Below are 13249 nucleotides of genomic sequence, written 5' to 3'. Positions count from 1 at the left end.
CAAGCAATATAATAAGAGGTTCATAGGTAAGTCATCACTCCTCTATGTTGGATACTTCCACAAAATTAACTTTCTGCTGTGCACAAACCTTCTTGGTAAAGCGGAACGGACACCATTAGAGTGGTTAGAGGGGAGGCTCTCCTTGGCTCCGACCCCTGGCTGTCCACGGTGAAGCAGATGTGAGGACAGATGCCAGGGGCAGATGGGTAGCCAAGGTTGGAGCCACTGCAACCTGTTGGGCCGAGGCAACCACATAACCAAAGGACAGGTTTGTTCAACAGGCACAACACATACTGAGAGGCCACATTCCTGATTAGACAACATTGAGGGTGTTCAGAGGTGGGGAGTGGGTAGCAGTGGGTTAACTCCTTTCAGGCCATTGTGGAAGATCTTTTGCTATGCTATGATCTTTGTATGTTAAGTTTCTTTGCTTGCCAAAATGTTCTGAATAGGAATGCTGCACACCTGTTTCTGTTTGATGAAAGCAGTTAATCCTATAATAATTATTAAAAAGGAATGGAAAAAAAGGAAAAATCCTAATTCTACTTATGTGGGAAGATCACTCAGACCAAAACAGCTTTTTACACCCTTGACACGTTGCCCTGAACAAATGCATGTCCATAGCTAGGAGAGAAGTGGCCAAGCACCTGTCTTCAACACAGGTCAGAAACTGTAAATCTGGAGGAGATCAAAGTTGCCCGACGTACTTGCATCTTATCCTAATCTCTGTCTTTCATGCCTCTTTTTGTGCAAACAGAAGGCAACGTACAGGGGTGAAGATGGTATAGAGCATATGTTATTTACTGGCGAGCCTCCAACGAGAGCAGCAAGTAAAGGAATGCCTCCATCTAGCTTTGCTAACTGAATTTGTTGATCAACTAAAAGAGAGAAATATGAAGACAAAACAGAGGGGAGAATGTGTGAGACAGAAAAAAAAAGGGGGAGAAAAGAGAGAGGCAGTGAAAAAGAAAAAAAAATGAATGCGCATGGTTGGTATCAGTGGGAATGAAGAGGTCTGGAAGTTCATCCCAGTGGAGACAAAGCAGAAGGGCCCCGTAGCCCTGCTCTCAATCTGGCCAATACAAACAGCTGCGGCGCTAACACAATTAATAGCCGGATGAGTTAGTACCAGACACAAGGCCACACAAGCTCCCCCCAAGTCGAACACACACACCCACACACACAGTTAACATGTTTATTATTATTAATCCTTTACTCTTAGACAGCTTTAAAACATTGCAGTTCAATGTTTGCATTCACTGCAGTTTTTAAACACTAAGAATGATTTCAAATTAAAAATAATAAACATTTGTTGTCACTCTGAGAACATTGTTACTTTAACTACTGACTTCACTAATGGGAAATTTAAGACAAAACTCCCCTGAAAAATTCATTCTGACTACATGGATTTATCTGCACCCTCGCTGATGCTGACATACTAGTGCTGTATAAGAGAAAGAAAACTCATATATCATGACACAGTAACGTATTTAAAGGTCGATTCGTCAAGAGAAATGGCACAATGTTTGAAACTGTAACATAAAAAGATTTTATGCCTATTGAAATATTCCATAAAAATTCTAGTGCAACAGGGAAAAAAATATCACTGAACAGCCATCAAAGATTGGCTTTGTACATTTAATTCATATTTTTCTGGTTTTGATCATGAAGCTCTCAACATCATTATTCTAAGGTGTCCTGTGTTCACAAACCAGATACAGAGCAGAGGGAAAGGATGTAAAGTTTCAATGCCAGCTTTGAATATGTGCACATGTCAAAATTATTATTCTTATTTTTATACCAACTCTGAATCTGTCTCTCTACTTTTAATGTGGTGTGTGCTGTATGTGCATGTGACCTGGATGCCAGCACTAGATGGAATCCATTGTTGTCATGTGCTATTTCTATCAGGGATGAAAGGCTTCGCACAAGGCTTATTTATGAACAATTTTTGAAAGATGTGAGTATGTGGACACAGTACACGGACAGAGAAGAGAGCCAGCATACTTTTCATTTTTTTGCACCACAAGAGTGTCCAGTGGCTGTCCTGAAAATGGAATCAGTCCTTGAAAGAAGCAGGTGTCGATGAATGCCCTCTGTGTGGCCTTTTTGTCCAGATTGAGCATTACACATGTGTAGAGAGTGCATCCAGATACAGTGATGGACATTAATGATGAAAATTCTCAAAAAATTGTCATTTTTAATACTTAAGACATTTGTAGTCCAGGTCCAAAAAGGAAAACAGATAAACAGTTGTGTCTGTAATTATTTTTTTTCCCTGTTGTGCCACTGACTGGCTTTGTAGTACACTGGGTACAAGCTGGGACCCTCCCTGGCACCAGATACAGAGTGTGGTGCTGGCCGTCCGACACACACTGCTTGGCACTGGTCTGAGCACAGACCAGACCCCTTGCTGTTGGCAGGAGGACGAGGAAGCAAGCTGTGGGGTACTCAGCTGGTTAAGGTCAAATCCATGTGAACACACGCACATTTAACACAAAAATGGGCTCAACTGTAGGATGAGCTGAGTAGAGTAGCTTGACTCATATGGCTGTTTCAAGGTGTCGGAAACAGACTGTGTTTGTCATTATAATCAGAAGATTAGTGCTGTTTATTCCAACTTCTACCTTACTTTCAAAGCACAACTGCTCCAGCCTGCAGATTTACTTCCGTTTACAGAGAGTAAAGCCTAAATCAGAGTCTGCTCTGCGTGGGAATACTGTAAAACACTGGATCAGCCATGGCTATAATCAATTGACCCCTGCAAAGTAGGGTCCCGGTGCTGAAAAAACATTTAAACTGCCCTGATCACAGACTGAAGGCCCCATTATGCAGTGTGCTAACACAAACATACTGGGAAAGACTGATAAAGAAATGATAAAAGCGCTGTTAGCCCCCCGCAGGCCAAGGGCAGACCCAATCCTCTTTGAGTGAGAAGAGCTTGCAGAGGATGGCAGGACATTTTCAGAGTACAGCTATTGTAAAGGTCGCTACAACAGAAAAAAAATGTCCCAGTAAACAGGAGCAGTTCTTGGCCTTGGCCTTTCAGATCAAAAACTTTAGGCCTGAGTAAATGTAGATGTAGACAAAAAAACCCCAAAACAAACAAAAGAATCCCACAACAAAACACAAAACGACCCCCCCCCCCCCCAAAAAAAACCCCAAAAGAAAACAAAACCCATCATTAAAAATAAATATATATTGAACACTACATACACCCTGAAAGGAATCTGCTGCAATGGCGATGGGAAGTGGGCGACACCCAAGAAAACTTTCTCTCAATTCCAGGTGACAGTACATACATTAGAGGCTCACCCAGACCACTGGAACCTGACTGTCCACAAACAAACGGCCGTCAGCGTCAAAGCGATGTGTGACGAATGTGTTACTTCAGTAGGCATCTTTCTTGATGAGTTTATGTTCTGGTTTGTTAGTTTTAAGTCTTCCTGATTACAACAAGACAATTTTGTCTTCATTAGAGTGAAAAAGGAAGCTAAAGCAGGGAATGCTTTAGGGCAAGGCTACCTCATCACAGATAAGTCTCTGCTGTATGAGTGTACAGTGTCCCTCACTTTTTGAATTGGATAATTTGGCTTCAAGACATCAAGATGGCGATGCAAAAACTGTCAGCCCCAGGTTTCCCATTAGAGCCAGCTAGGAGGTGACATCACAGTAGTTATGTCTAGCTTTCATCATCAGTCCACATAAACAGAAGAAGAAAGAGAATCTGCTTTCAGCTGCTTCCTTGCCATAAACAAGGGGTTCACCAAAACGAATAGCTCTGCACGTTTGATTTGACGTAACCCTGAAGGGGATTTATGTCTCTGGCTGGAGTAGAACCAGCAACTTTTCACTTGCTAAGTGAATGTGTTAACCACTACACCATGGGATGCAAAAAGTCTACATAAACATCATACCTGTAAAAGGCTACAACATGCCTTACATGTCTATCTATATCTCTCTATCTATTAGATTATGTGAATTGAATTTACCTAAAAAAAAAAGGTTATAAAAACAAAACATTGATGATGAAGTGCATCAAATATTATTGTCATTGGCAATAGACATGAACACTGTAATTGAGCAATAAAAATGTGTTTTTTAAAATAAAATATCCTCTGTTTCCCACCTCTTTGCCATTTGAAGCATAAAAACAATGTATTAAATCTGTCATTTTACTGTACTACAACAAAGTTGTATGGAAAAAAGAATAAATTAATCATTTGATACAGTTTAAACAAAGAGTAGCATAAAGTGTGGTGAAGCTTAAAGTCAAATCTGTCTATTCAAATGCATGTTAGTGGAATAGATTAGTTCTTCTTGAAATTAGACATGTATGAGTGCATAAGAGTGTGCAGTGCTTGCTGTCTGAATGCACAATTGCCTGCACGCGTTGCAGGGCGAGGTGGTGCCAGGTGAGGTGGCATCTCACATACACACACTACACAAACACACACAGAGGTCTGTCTGATAAAAGCTAGGTACCAGAATAACTGTAAAAGCCGCACCAGAGAACGATCCAGTCATCCAACGTCAAATGCTCTGGTCATCCACCTGCACTACTAAACAGTGTGGGACCCCAGCCCCCCTCCATACATACAAACACGGTGGACCCAACCAGCAGGGTACCAAGCTCAAACAATAAGTCAGCCAACCAGACATCCACACTTTTCATGTAAGAGCAAGGTCTGCCTGCCTGTCACACAGTCTGTCAGACCTTGGATCAAATGCGACACAGGTGGCACAGCCATGTGGAGAGAAGCAGGAGAACTACAAATGGCTAGCTACAGTGGTACAGTGATTTGAGTGCATGTTCCGTGTACGTCAAGGTTAGTGTGTGTGAAAGGCATTCAGCAGAGACCATGTGCTACTGGGGTCTGGCTGGTTAAAAGTGTGCACTGCTGCAGTAAAGGGATGAAAGCAGGTGGAAGCTGTGGCTCCTGCAGTGGTGATGGAGAACACTAATTATGGTGTATTCTGATGGCTTCACTGACCCTGAAACCAAACACTGGCAGGAGACTGAAGCTGGTGCATCATGATTGGCGATTTTAGGTCCGCAATTACACAACCAGAGTTCAAAATGTCTGAAAGATTTGTCAAAAAATCTGTGTACTCGAAGTACAAATACTTTTTTACTGTGCTTAAGTACTATTTTCAGACACATGCACTTTACTTGAGTTGTTTTTTTCTGACTACTTTTTGCTTTTACTCCCTACATTTTTTAAATATTTGTGAGTTTTTATTGATTATTTTGCACAAAGTATTTGCATTAGGAGCGTTACAACATTCCTGAAAAACAAACAAACTGGCATTTATATGTATAGTATTTGTCCATACACAATTTTGCTAAACATTTGAGACAAACATTTATGACAAACAATTTCAACTCCTCAAAGTTGTAGCAGGATGGAAGTGGTATGTCCCGTCAACATAGCTTCTGCTCCAGTTTCACTAGCTTACATTACTTCTCATGTTGCTTATGTTGCTCATGCTACCAAGCTCTGAGATGTTCCCCACAGATGAGGGGACACATAAAGCAGAGGCTCTGGGTTCACAGGAAGTAGCAGGTGATATGAAAGGCTGCGCCTTACTTTTGGCAGAGTTGGTTGAAGAGGATTTTGGGATTGACACAGCCTTTCCCTGGATCCTTCATGTTGTGGAGGAAGGCAAACATGGCAGCAGTCAAGGGTTCTGGACTGGGCAGCACTACTGTTAGTGGACTCTGGAATAAGAAGAACACATGAAAGTAACACATGTTGTTCTTATTTGAAATAATTAGTAGCTTGTTTATGAAATAAGGCCAGAAATACAGAAAACATGTAAATACTTCAATTTTAACTACTACTAAGTTCTAACAGCATTCTAAAATTTCTGTACTCATGCATATTAAAATATGCATAATTCTCCTTTATTAATGAGAATAATAAGCTGTACCAGATTTGTCTCTGGAGGGGGGCAGATCCTCAATTTGTACCCTTTCTCCTTCACTTCCTGGATAAGGTCAATGAGCATGTGTGTCTGGGACAGGTTCTGTGAGGAAAACAGAATCATGTTAAGACTGTTAAGTTTGGTCATCGTTTACTAAAGGTGGGACTCGCTTATACAATATTAATGCAGTTTAACATTTTGCAATATACTGAGTATTGCAATAACATCTATTGTGATTTGTCACCTTTTCCCAACTGCAAACTATGTCCTCAAAGTTAGACTTTGTCAGTATCTGTTTCATTCATATTATGGTTTTGTTGCAAATAATTGTTAAGCACACCAACACTGTCACTAAACCCTGCCATAAATGTTGCCAGTAAGTCTGTTATCAGTCTGTGATTTACTTTGGGTCAAGTTGGCAATTACTTGCAATCATTTATGACAATACAGGAATTAACTGTGATAACTCATTAAAACTCACATGTGAAATTCACATTTAACCATTACATTTGGACTTAGCAACATTCCTGCTTTATAGGAATATAACCAGTATACTACCAGTTGGCAGCCAGTTTAATCCTATGGAGTTGTCCTAAGTGACAAAGACTCATTCAGACTGATGGCAACATGGTGGCAATCTGTCTGTATTTATGAATTAAACAAATTATTTTCACACTTTAGACAATCTTTCAGAGGGATTGCAGTCGGTTCAAGTCAGACTAGAACTGTTTGCAGAAACATTGCCTCTCGCAATCAAAAGTTGTTGTGAGGATCTAACACTCAAGGTCTGGGCAACCATTTACTCACCACAAGATGCAGAATGGGAAAAAAGGGCAATTTTTTAAAATGTAATAAAGATCCTATTTTGTAGTTGTGTGACTGAAGGTAGCTTTGCCAAACCAAGTATGTCCAGTGTTGGATGGTTTTTCGGGAAAATTTTAAATTAGCTAACATTATCTCAGATGAGGTAAATGAGGTGAGCCCTCTTTTTTTCTAAGTATTAGAATTTATTTAATAAAATATTGATATTTGGTGTCTCTATATCCATACAATATCGCCATGCAAAATAACACAATACCAAGCTGTGTTGATTTTTTCCCCCCCACCATATCTGACACTCTGTCTCTGATTTTAACTGGGTAACAATACTGATCAGGTGCATTAGATCAACTGGTTTTAACTAGAGAATATTGCACATTAAAGAAGTGGCTCCAACTGATCAAAACCACAGATTCTCAGATTTTTTTCATGAGGCAAAGAAACAAGAAAAGCTATAATGTTTTAGAGATATAAAAATGTATCTGCACTTAGCTTGTGGCAATATCATGTAGTCAACTAAAATAGCTGCGCAACAATGTTTCTCCATTTTAGTATGATTTGGAAACTTGTGCCGAGTTTATCACTGAAAAAGGCAAAATTATCTATGATCTGTATGAATTAAATGCAGAGAAGATCCTTGGCGAGGAGATAGCTTGAAGCAGTCATTGTCCCTTCATGTTAGAGAAGCATCTTTTCCTCCCTTTTCAAGAGATATTTGTTTTGTCACATCCTGGCAATAAAGACTGTTGCTATGGAAAACACACAATGGAGCTGGCATTGTGAACACAGACACAGCTCATCCTCTGACAATTATGTGTTTTCACCAGAAAGATTGCAATTTTCAAGGAGACAATACAAACAGACAGGGAGAGGGAGGGAAAAGCATGTAAAGTGCGCTCACTCGAATTTCAATCAACAAGGGAGACCCTGAGGGTGATTAACAAAATGGCGGAAAAAAAAACAGCTTCATTGTTGAAGAGGCATGTCAGTTTGCAGTCACCATGACATGACCAGGGAAAAACTGAGGAGGGCTCTATTGCTGTGCTGTGCTGTGCTGTGAACATGCTCTGCACCAACCGAGTGCCAGTTGTGTACAGTAAAGTCTGGAAATATTTGGACAGTGATACAAATTACATAATCTTGGCTTTGAATGCCAATATCACATTAACCACAGAGGAATTACAACTATTTTTTGTCCAGAGTCATCCATTTTCAAGGTCTCCAATGTAAGGTCCAAAATAAAATGTCCATTTTAAATACGTTGAGTATCCTTTGAAAGCAATGACTCCCTGATCTTTAGAATCCGTGGACCTCCGTAAAGGAGGAGCTTCCTACTTTGTGATGCTTTTCCAGGCCTTTATGCTGTAGTGGTCTTTAGTTGTTTGAGGGTCTTTCTGGCTTTCGGCAGTTTACCAGTATTGCAAGTAAGTGATAGACTTGGCCATTGCAGTAGTTCACTTCATTACCTTCAAAAACGTCTCGATTGCTTTCAGAATATGTTTTAACTTATCTTTGAGTTGCAAACACCAACCAGTCAACACTGTTGAAAGCGAGCTGACAATATAGTTAATATGAGTTTTATTGTCTTTCAGATGATAGTATGCTTCAGGTCACATATCACTTGTTTGCATCTTGTGGTGAAACCTCTGTATTTTTTCCCTCCTGCACAGTGTTCTTCATATGGCTGCATGTTCACAAGCAGTTCTTCTTTACCATAGAAAGGATACTACGATCATCCACCACTCCTGTCTTCCACAGATGTCCAGGAGTTCATGCACATTTACCATCTATGGTTTCTTTCTTTTTAAAGGATGCCACTGTTGTCACTTTCATTGGGAGCTGTATGTCAAAAACAATGCTTCTGAATATTTTAGTGTTCTGTTAATGGCAACAGTTTCTCAGTTCTTGAGTTCTGACCCAATATTATAAAAAGAGTAAGATTCAAGTTAAAAAAAAAAAAATCATCAAGGACAAGTAACAGAAACAGAATAGCAATACAAACCTGCATAACAGCATTGAAGAAGCAGGTGTTGCCAAGGTTATTGATTCCCTTAACAGGGACCAAAGCACTGCTGACTGAGCTCTTGCCTTTTGGCGGGTCAGCATAATCTGGTGGTTCTTCTCTGAGTTTTATGATCTTGGGTGATACTGCTGGAACACATAAAACAAAGAGGTACAGTAAAAGGCTATAAGTTAGAGTTAAATGACAGTATTATAATGTGCACATGGTTTTGAATTAAACCTTAATATTATTTTTCATAACAAGACTGAAGTCAAGATGCAGCAAGTGAGGTGGGGGTCTTGAACAAATTTCCATTGTTCTGGAATACTGGCCAAAAAAAAGAAGAAGACTTTGCCTTGCAACAAAACTGGGACTGGGAGTAGGGTATTGGGATGGCAGCTGGAAGGAGAGCTGGGTCATTTGGGAAAGCAGATGACAGCTGTAGAAGTTTCCGCTGGTTAGTGGTGGAGCAGTGGGGGCTGGGGTTGGAGAGATGGCTCTCCAGAGCCAGCTGTTACTCCTGATCACCAATGAAAACTAACCTTCCACAGAAAGTAAGACACAGATGGTCAGAATCTAACAGTGGCATACAGCTTGCTGGGGACAGACTAGAGTTAGTGTTGGAGCAGTGTGGGTTGATGGCGTGCCAGCAGCTAGCAATATAGCTAACACCATGATGGGTCAACAATAACACGTTACTGACACGTGCTAGTCTTCTTCACTAGTTAACTTATTGTTTTTAACATGACATCTTACCTTTGGAGTTTATCATGGTAAAAATCATGAATAAATAAACACAAATAAGTGACAGTTGCAGCTTCTTCAGGTAAAACACAGCTGTTGTTCGGAAACAAACGCCTATGTGGGAACACACCATAATCCTCTACAGATTGGCTTTTTTAATTTATCAGCCTCAGGCACAGAAAGAGGTCTACACAGTGAACCAGCAGTAATGAGGATACCAAAGTAGCCATTATCAACTCCCTAAAACGATCACTGTACACAGCTGAATACTGAAATGAGAAACAATGAATGTGTTCTGTTTGGTATTAAAGAAGAAAATAAACTATTTTAAATGCTAAACAATAACCAAGCCAGGAATGAGACACACAAGCAACTCAAAAATGTACTACTCTTTAATTAACATTACCTGTTTGCAGTGAAGAATGAGAAGATATTTCAGTCAGAGTGCATTTAATTTGTCAAATTAATTTATGAATATTTTGAAAGATTTATCTATTTGTTTATATGTCAGGAGAAAGCTTTTCTTTAAATTTCTCCAATGATCTGGAAACTTGATGTTAATCATATTTTTTTCTATTTAGTCCTAGTACTTTGGGATTTTCATTAACAGGATCTGATTTTCTGCCTTAAACCGTACTGGGCAAAAACATTGAGCCACCGTTCATTTCTTTATATTTTGCTTCCCAGCAGCCAGACTTTCTTGTAATCTTTTAAATTGGCCTTGAGCAATAGTTCTCCAGGCTTTTTGAAACTCTTGCAAAGTTTTTCTTTGGACATTGGCTCTTTTTTCACTCATTTTTTAGAGGAATGTTTTTTTGTTTTTGTTTATTTCTTTGTTAATCCACTTTAAAAACAAAATAGAATAGAATAGAATAGAATAGAATTCAAATGCACCTAAATTAAGGATGAACCAGTGTTGTATCCATACATAACAGTTAACTGTAATAGCAGCCTGTCGCAATAAACAATTTGTTTCCTTTTCTTCAGTAGAATCTATGAAAGTCAGAATCACAGTTTTAACAGGTATATAAAGAAACTTTTTGCACCAGCAAGGTGATTACCAAAGAGCTATTAGCTGAAAACTTGGTAAAACATATCTATGCACCTAAGAAGTCATCATAGCTCAAAAAGAAATATGATGCATCTGACCCTTCAGTTCATCCATCTACTGTTCACTAAAGCCTCATCAGAAATGGTCTCACTGGAAGCGTTGCTGGCAGTTAGCCATTCTTAAGGAACGGAAACAGGGAGAAAAGGCTTAGGTAGGCAAAATTATACAAGAATTGGACTGAAAATCAGTGGCAACAGTTCTGATGGAGTGATGAATCAATATGTGAAATTATTAGGCAAAATCTTGTCAGTATTTACAGAGGAGGTCAGGAAAGAGGTACCACAATGTCTACAGCCATCTTATAAGCATGCTGGAGGCTCTGTCATGGTTTAATGCTACATTTCAGAGGATTGTGTTGGAGAGCTTCTTAAAAATAATGAGCACACGGGCTTGTTAGAATTGTACAAACCCAGTTTTTGACTTGTATCCTGTACTTTCCTTTATGTTTGCACATGTTTAAATAAATCGCAACAACCATTTCCCATTTTTCTAGAAAAATAGTAAAAATAGTATAGTATATATAGAAATAGTGGCCCAAGTCTTTTGCCCAGTACGCTATAGTGAGGCAGATCATCTTACAGAGATTTTAAAAAATGTTACATGATTCTCCCCCCACCCCACCAGAGTAAGGCACAAGTGATAGAAGTCAACAGGGACAATCCCTGTTATGACCAAGACTGCAGCAATCTTTCAAATTGGGTTTGTAAAAAGCTAAAATATATTTTTTGATGCAGTACAGGACATTTGACATATGCCATTTGCATTGCGCTCTGAATGGCATCCATATTAACATTGAGAATTGAATTCTTTTTAATAGTAGTCAGTCCTCAGTGTAAAGAATTTGTGAATACACCAGCATGATTTAAAAAAAAAAAATTAAATAGTTTGTTATTGTAGTATTCAAAAAAATTCAGAGTCAAAGGATTTTCATGTCATTTTAATCTTATTTAAAAAATATTGCTGAACAGCAGTTATAACAGTTGACGTAAAAAAAAAAAAATTCAATGAGTTTCCTACTGCATAGAAAATATAACCTCTCTTCTGAGCTGATAATAAGACATTTCATTACAAAATGGCAAATTCTTGCAGGGACTGATGGAAGCACTTTCAGGTCCAAAGGCTGTTGAGAAATCAAATAATTGCCAAGAAACACAAAGAGAGTTTGGTCCATGAACACTTTATACATATAAGCGAGTCAAGAGAGCAGGCTAGCAGCGAGGTCACTAGCCTGAACCTGCTTATGTCCAAACCGAGAAATTTAATACAACAGTAAACCTTTATAAGAACCTGCACCTTTGCTCTTGCCATTCTCTACCTGAAAACAAAATGGCCCTGCATTTGCACATATTGAATTTATAGAATCACTCTTTGTGCACGTTTACTGAAAAAGCTATTCAACCTACAGCGATAGGTAAGCCCACTCTTGGCCGCTACCAAGCAAGCTTTCCCTCCCCAAGGCCAAGGGCATTAATACGACTGTCCTGGTCACAGTCGGTGGAATGTGAGCCTTGGACTTTTATTTGTGGCTTTAAAAATTTGCATTTTATACTAAATCAAATTCCACTAAACAGTGTCTAAAGAAAAGGTCAGCTTTTCTTTTAGATAGATTTGAGAAGAAATACCACAACAACTCTCTCACAATGCACAGTGCATAGTTTCTTTTTTCCATTGTATTTTCTTGCCTGCACCAATGCTGCTGCCTTAAATTATATTGCTTTAACAGAAAATATTTGGCGCTGATGAGAAATGAAGCAAGCGTATTTAAGCTTGTCCTCTAGTTTTGGGATCAAGAAGGCAGGGGCGAGGTTCAGCTTGTCGGGACAACATGCTGCTGAGACACTCCACCCAGTGGTGCTAAATGCATCTGGCTCTCTGTGCTGGCAACATCTGGAGGCCTATTTTCAATTTCAATATGAAGCCATAAGGGAGCTCCCATATGTCATCACATACAATGCATGGAAAACAAGTGGGGATGAGGAAAGGCCACGGCCTGATCGAAGGGGAAAAAAAAGAAAAAAAAATCTGTGTATTTTTGGAGTTTTGGTGTGAGACTGAGAAGGTGTGAAAAGAGAGATTTACGCAAGTATGGACAATTGAGCAGAAGAGATAGTTGAGTGGGAGTAAGAGTGTGTAAATGAGCATGTCTACTTGTTGTGGTATTTGACAGACACAAAAATCAACAAAGTGCAACTTGAGTGCGAGAGCCGAGACCTGCACTTGAGCTAAGAGAGAAGCAGAGGAATGAGGGAATGAAATGGATGGAATGGGGATGCCGATGGACACACACTGCATCTGGGACCGTCACCCAAGGTAAACAATGTTCAGGGAGCCATCTGGCTGAGACTGGAGGCGGAGGAGGGGTTGGGGGAGCGATGGGCAGAAGAGGGCAGTGTGGGGGGAGTAGAGGGTGGAGGAAAGGGTTGCGACGAGCACAAGCATATGGAAAAGCAGATTTTTCCTCTCCCCGCAGCAGTCAGCGCAGGCAAATGTCAGCATGAGCTGCATCCACGCTTGACTGTGCTGCACTCGGCACCACCACCTGGCCCTCCTTGCTCAGCCACCGAGTATGGGCAGCAGTGACACTGTGGAGCCTTTCCCCAGGGCAGAGGAAAGCATCGCGGTGCTCGAGCTCGCCCACATGCATG

At 40.0% G+C, this 13249-nt stretch overlaps 1 protein-coding gene across 4 annotated transcripts in view; it reads right to left on the bottom strand.

The window, feature by feature from the left end:
* usp45 (ubiquitin specific peptidase 45) overlaps positions 1-13249 on the bottom strand; it is a 35109-nt gene that overhangs the window by 12542 nt on the left and 9318 nt on the right. For 3 of the 4 annotated variants that reach the window (XM_019364526.2, XM_005472561.4, XM_005472562.4), the window contains exons 6-8: positions 8750-8898; positions 5935-6030; positions 5592-5722 (exon numbers count right to left, since the gene is read on the bottom strand). In XM_019364526.2, the coding sequence (XP_019220071.1) occupies positions 5592-5722; positions 5935-6030; positions 8750-8898 (376 nt within the window). The remainder of the gene's footprint in view (positions 1-5591; positions 5723-5934; positions 6031-8749; positions 8899-13249) is intronic. The other variant, XM_019364527.2, reaches the window with a different exon arrangement.

The sequence above is a fragment of the Oreochromis niloticus genome, linkage group LG11 (genome assembly GCF_001858045.2).
Source record: "Oreochromis niloticus isolate F11D_XX linkage group LG11, O_niloticus_UMD_NMBU, whole genome shotgun sequence".
Lineage (NCBI taxonomy): Eukaryota > Metazoa > Chordata > Actinopteri > Cichliformes > Cichlidae > Oreochromis > Oreochromis niloticus.
The sequence above is the reverse complement of the archived record's forward strand: the minus strand, read 5'-3'. Positions and strand labels throughout refer to the sequence as shown.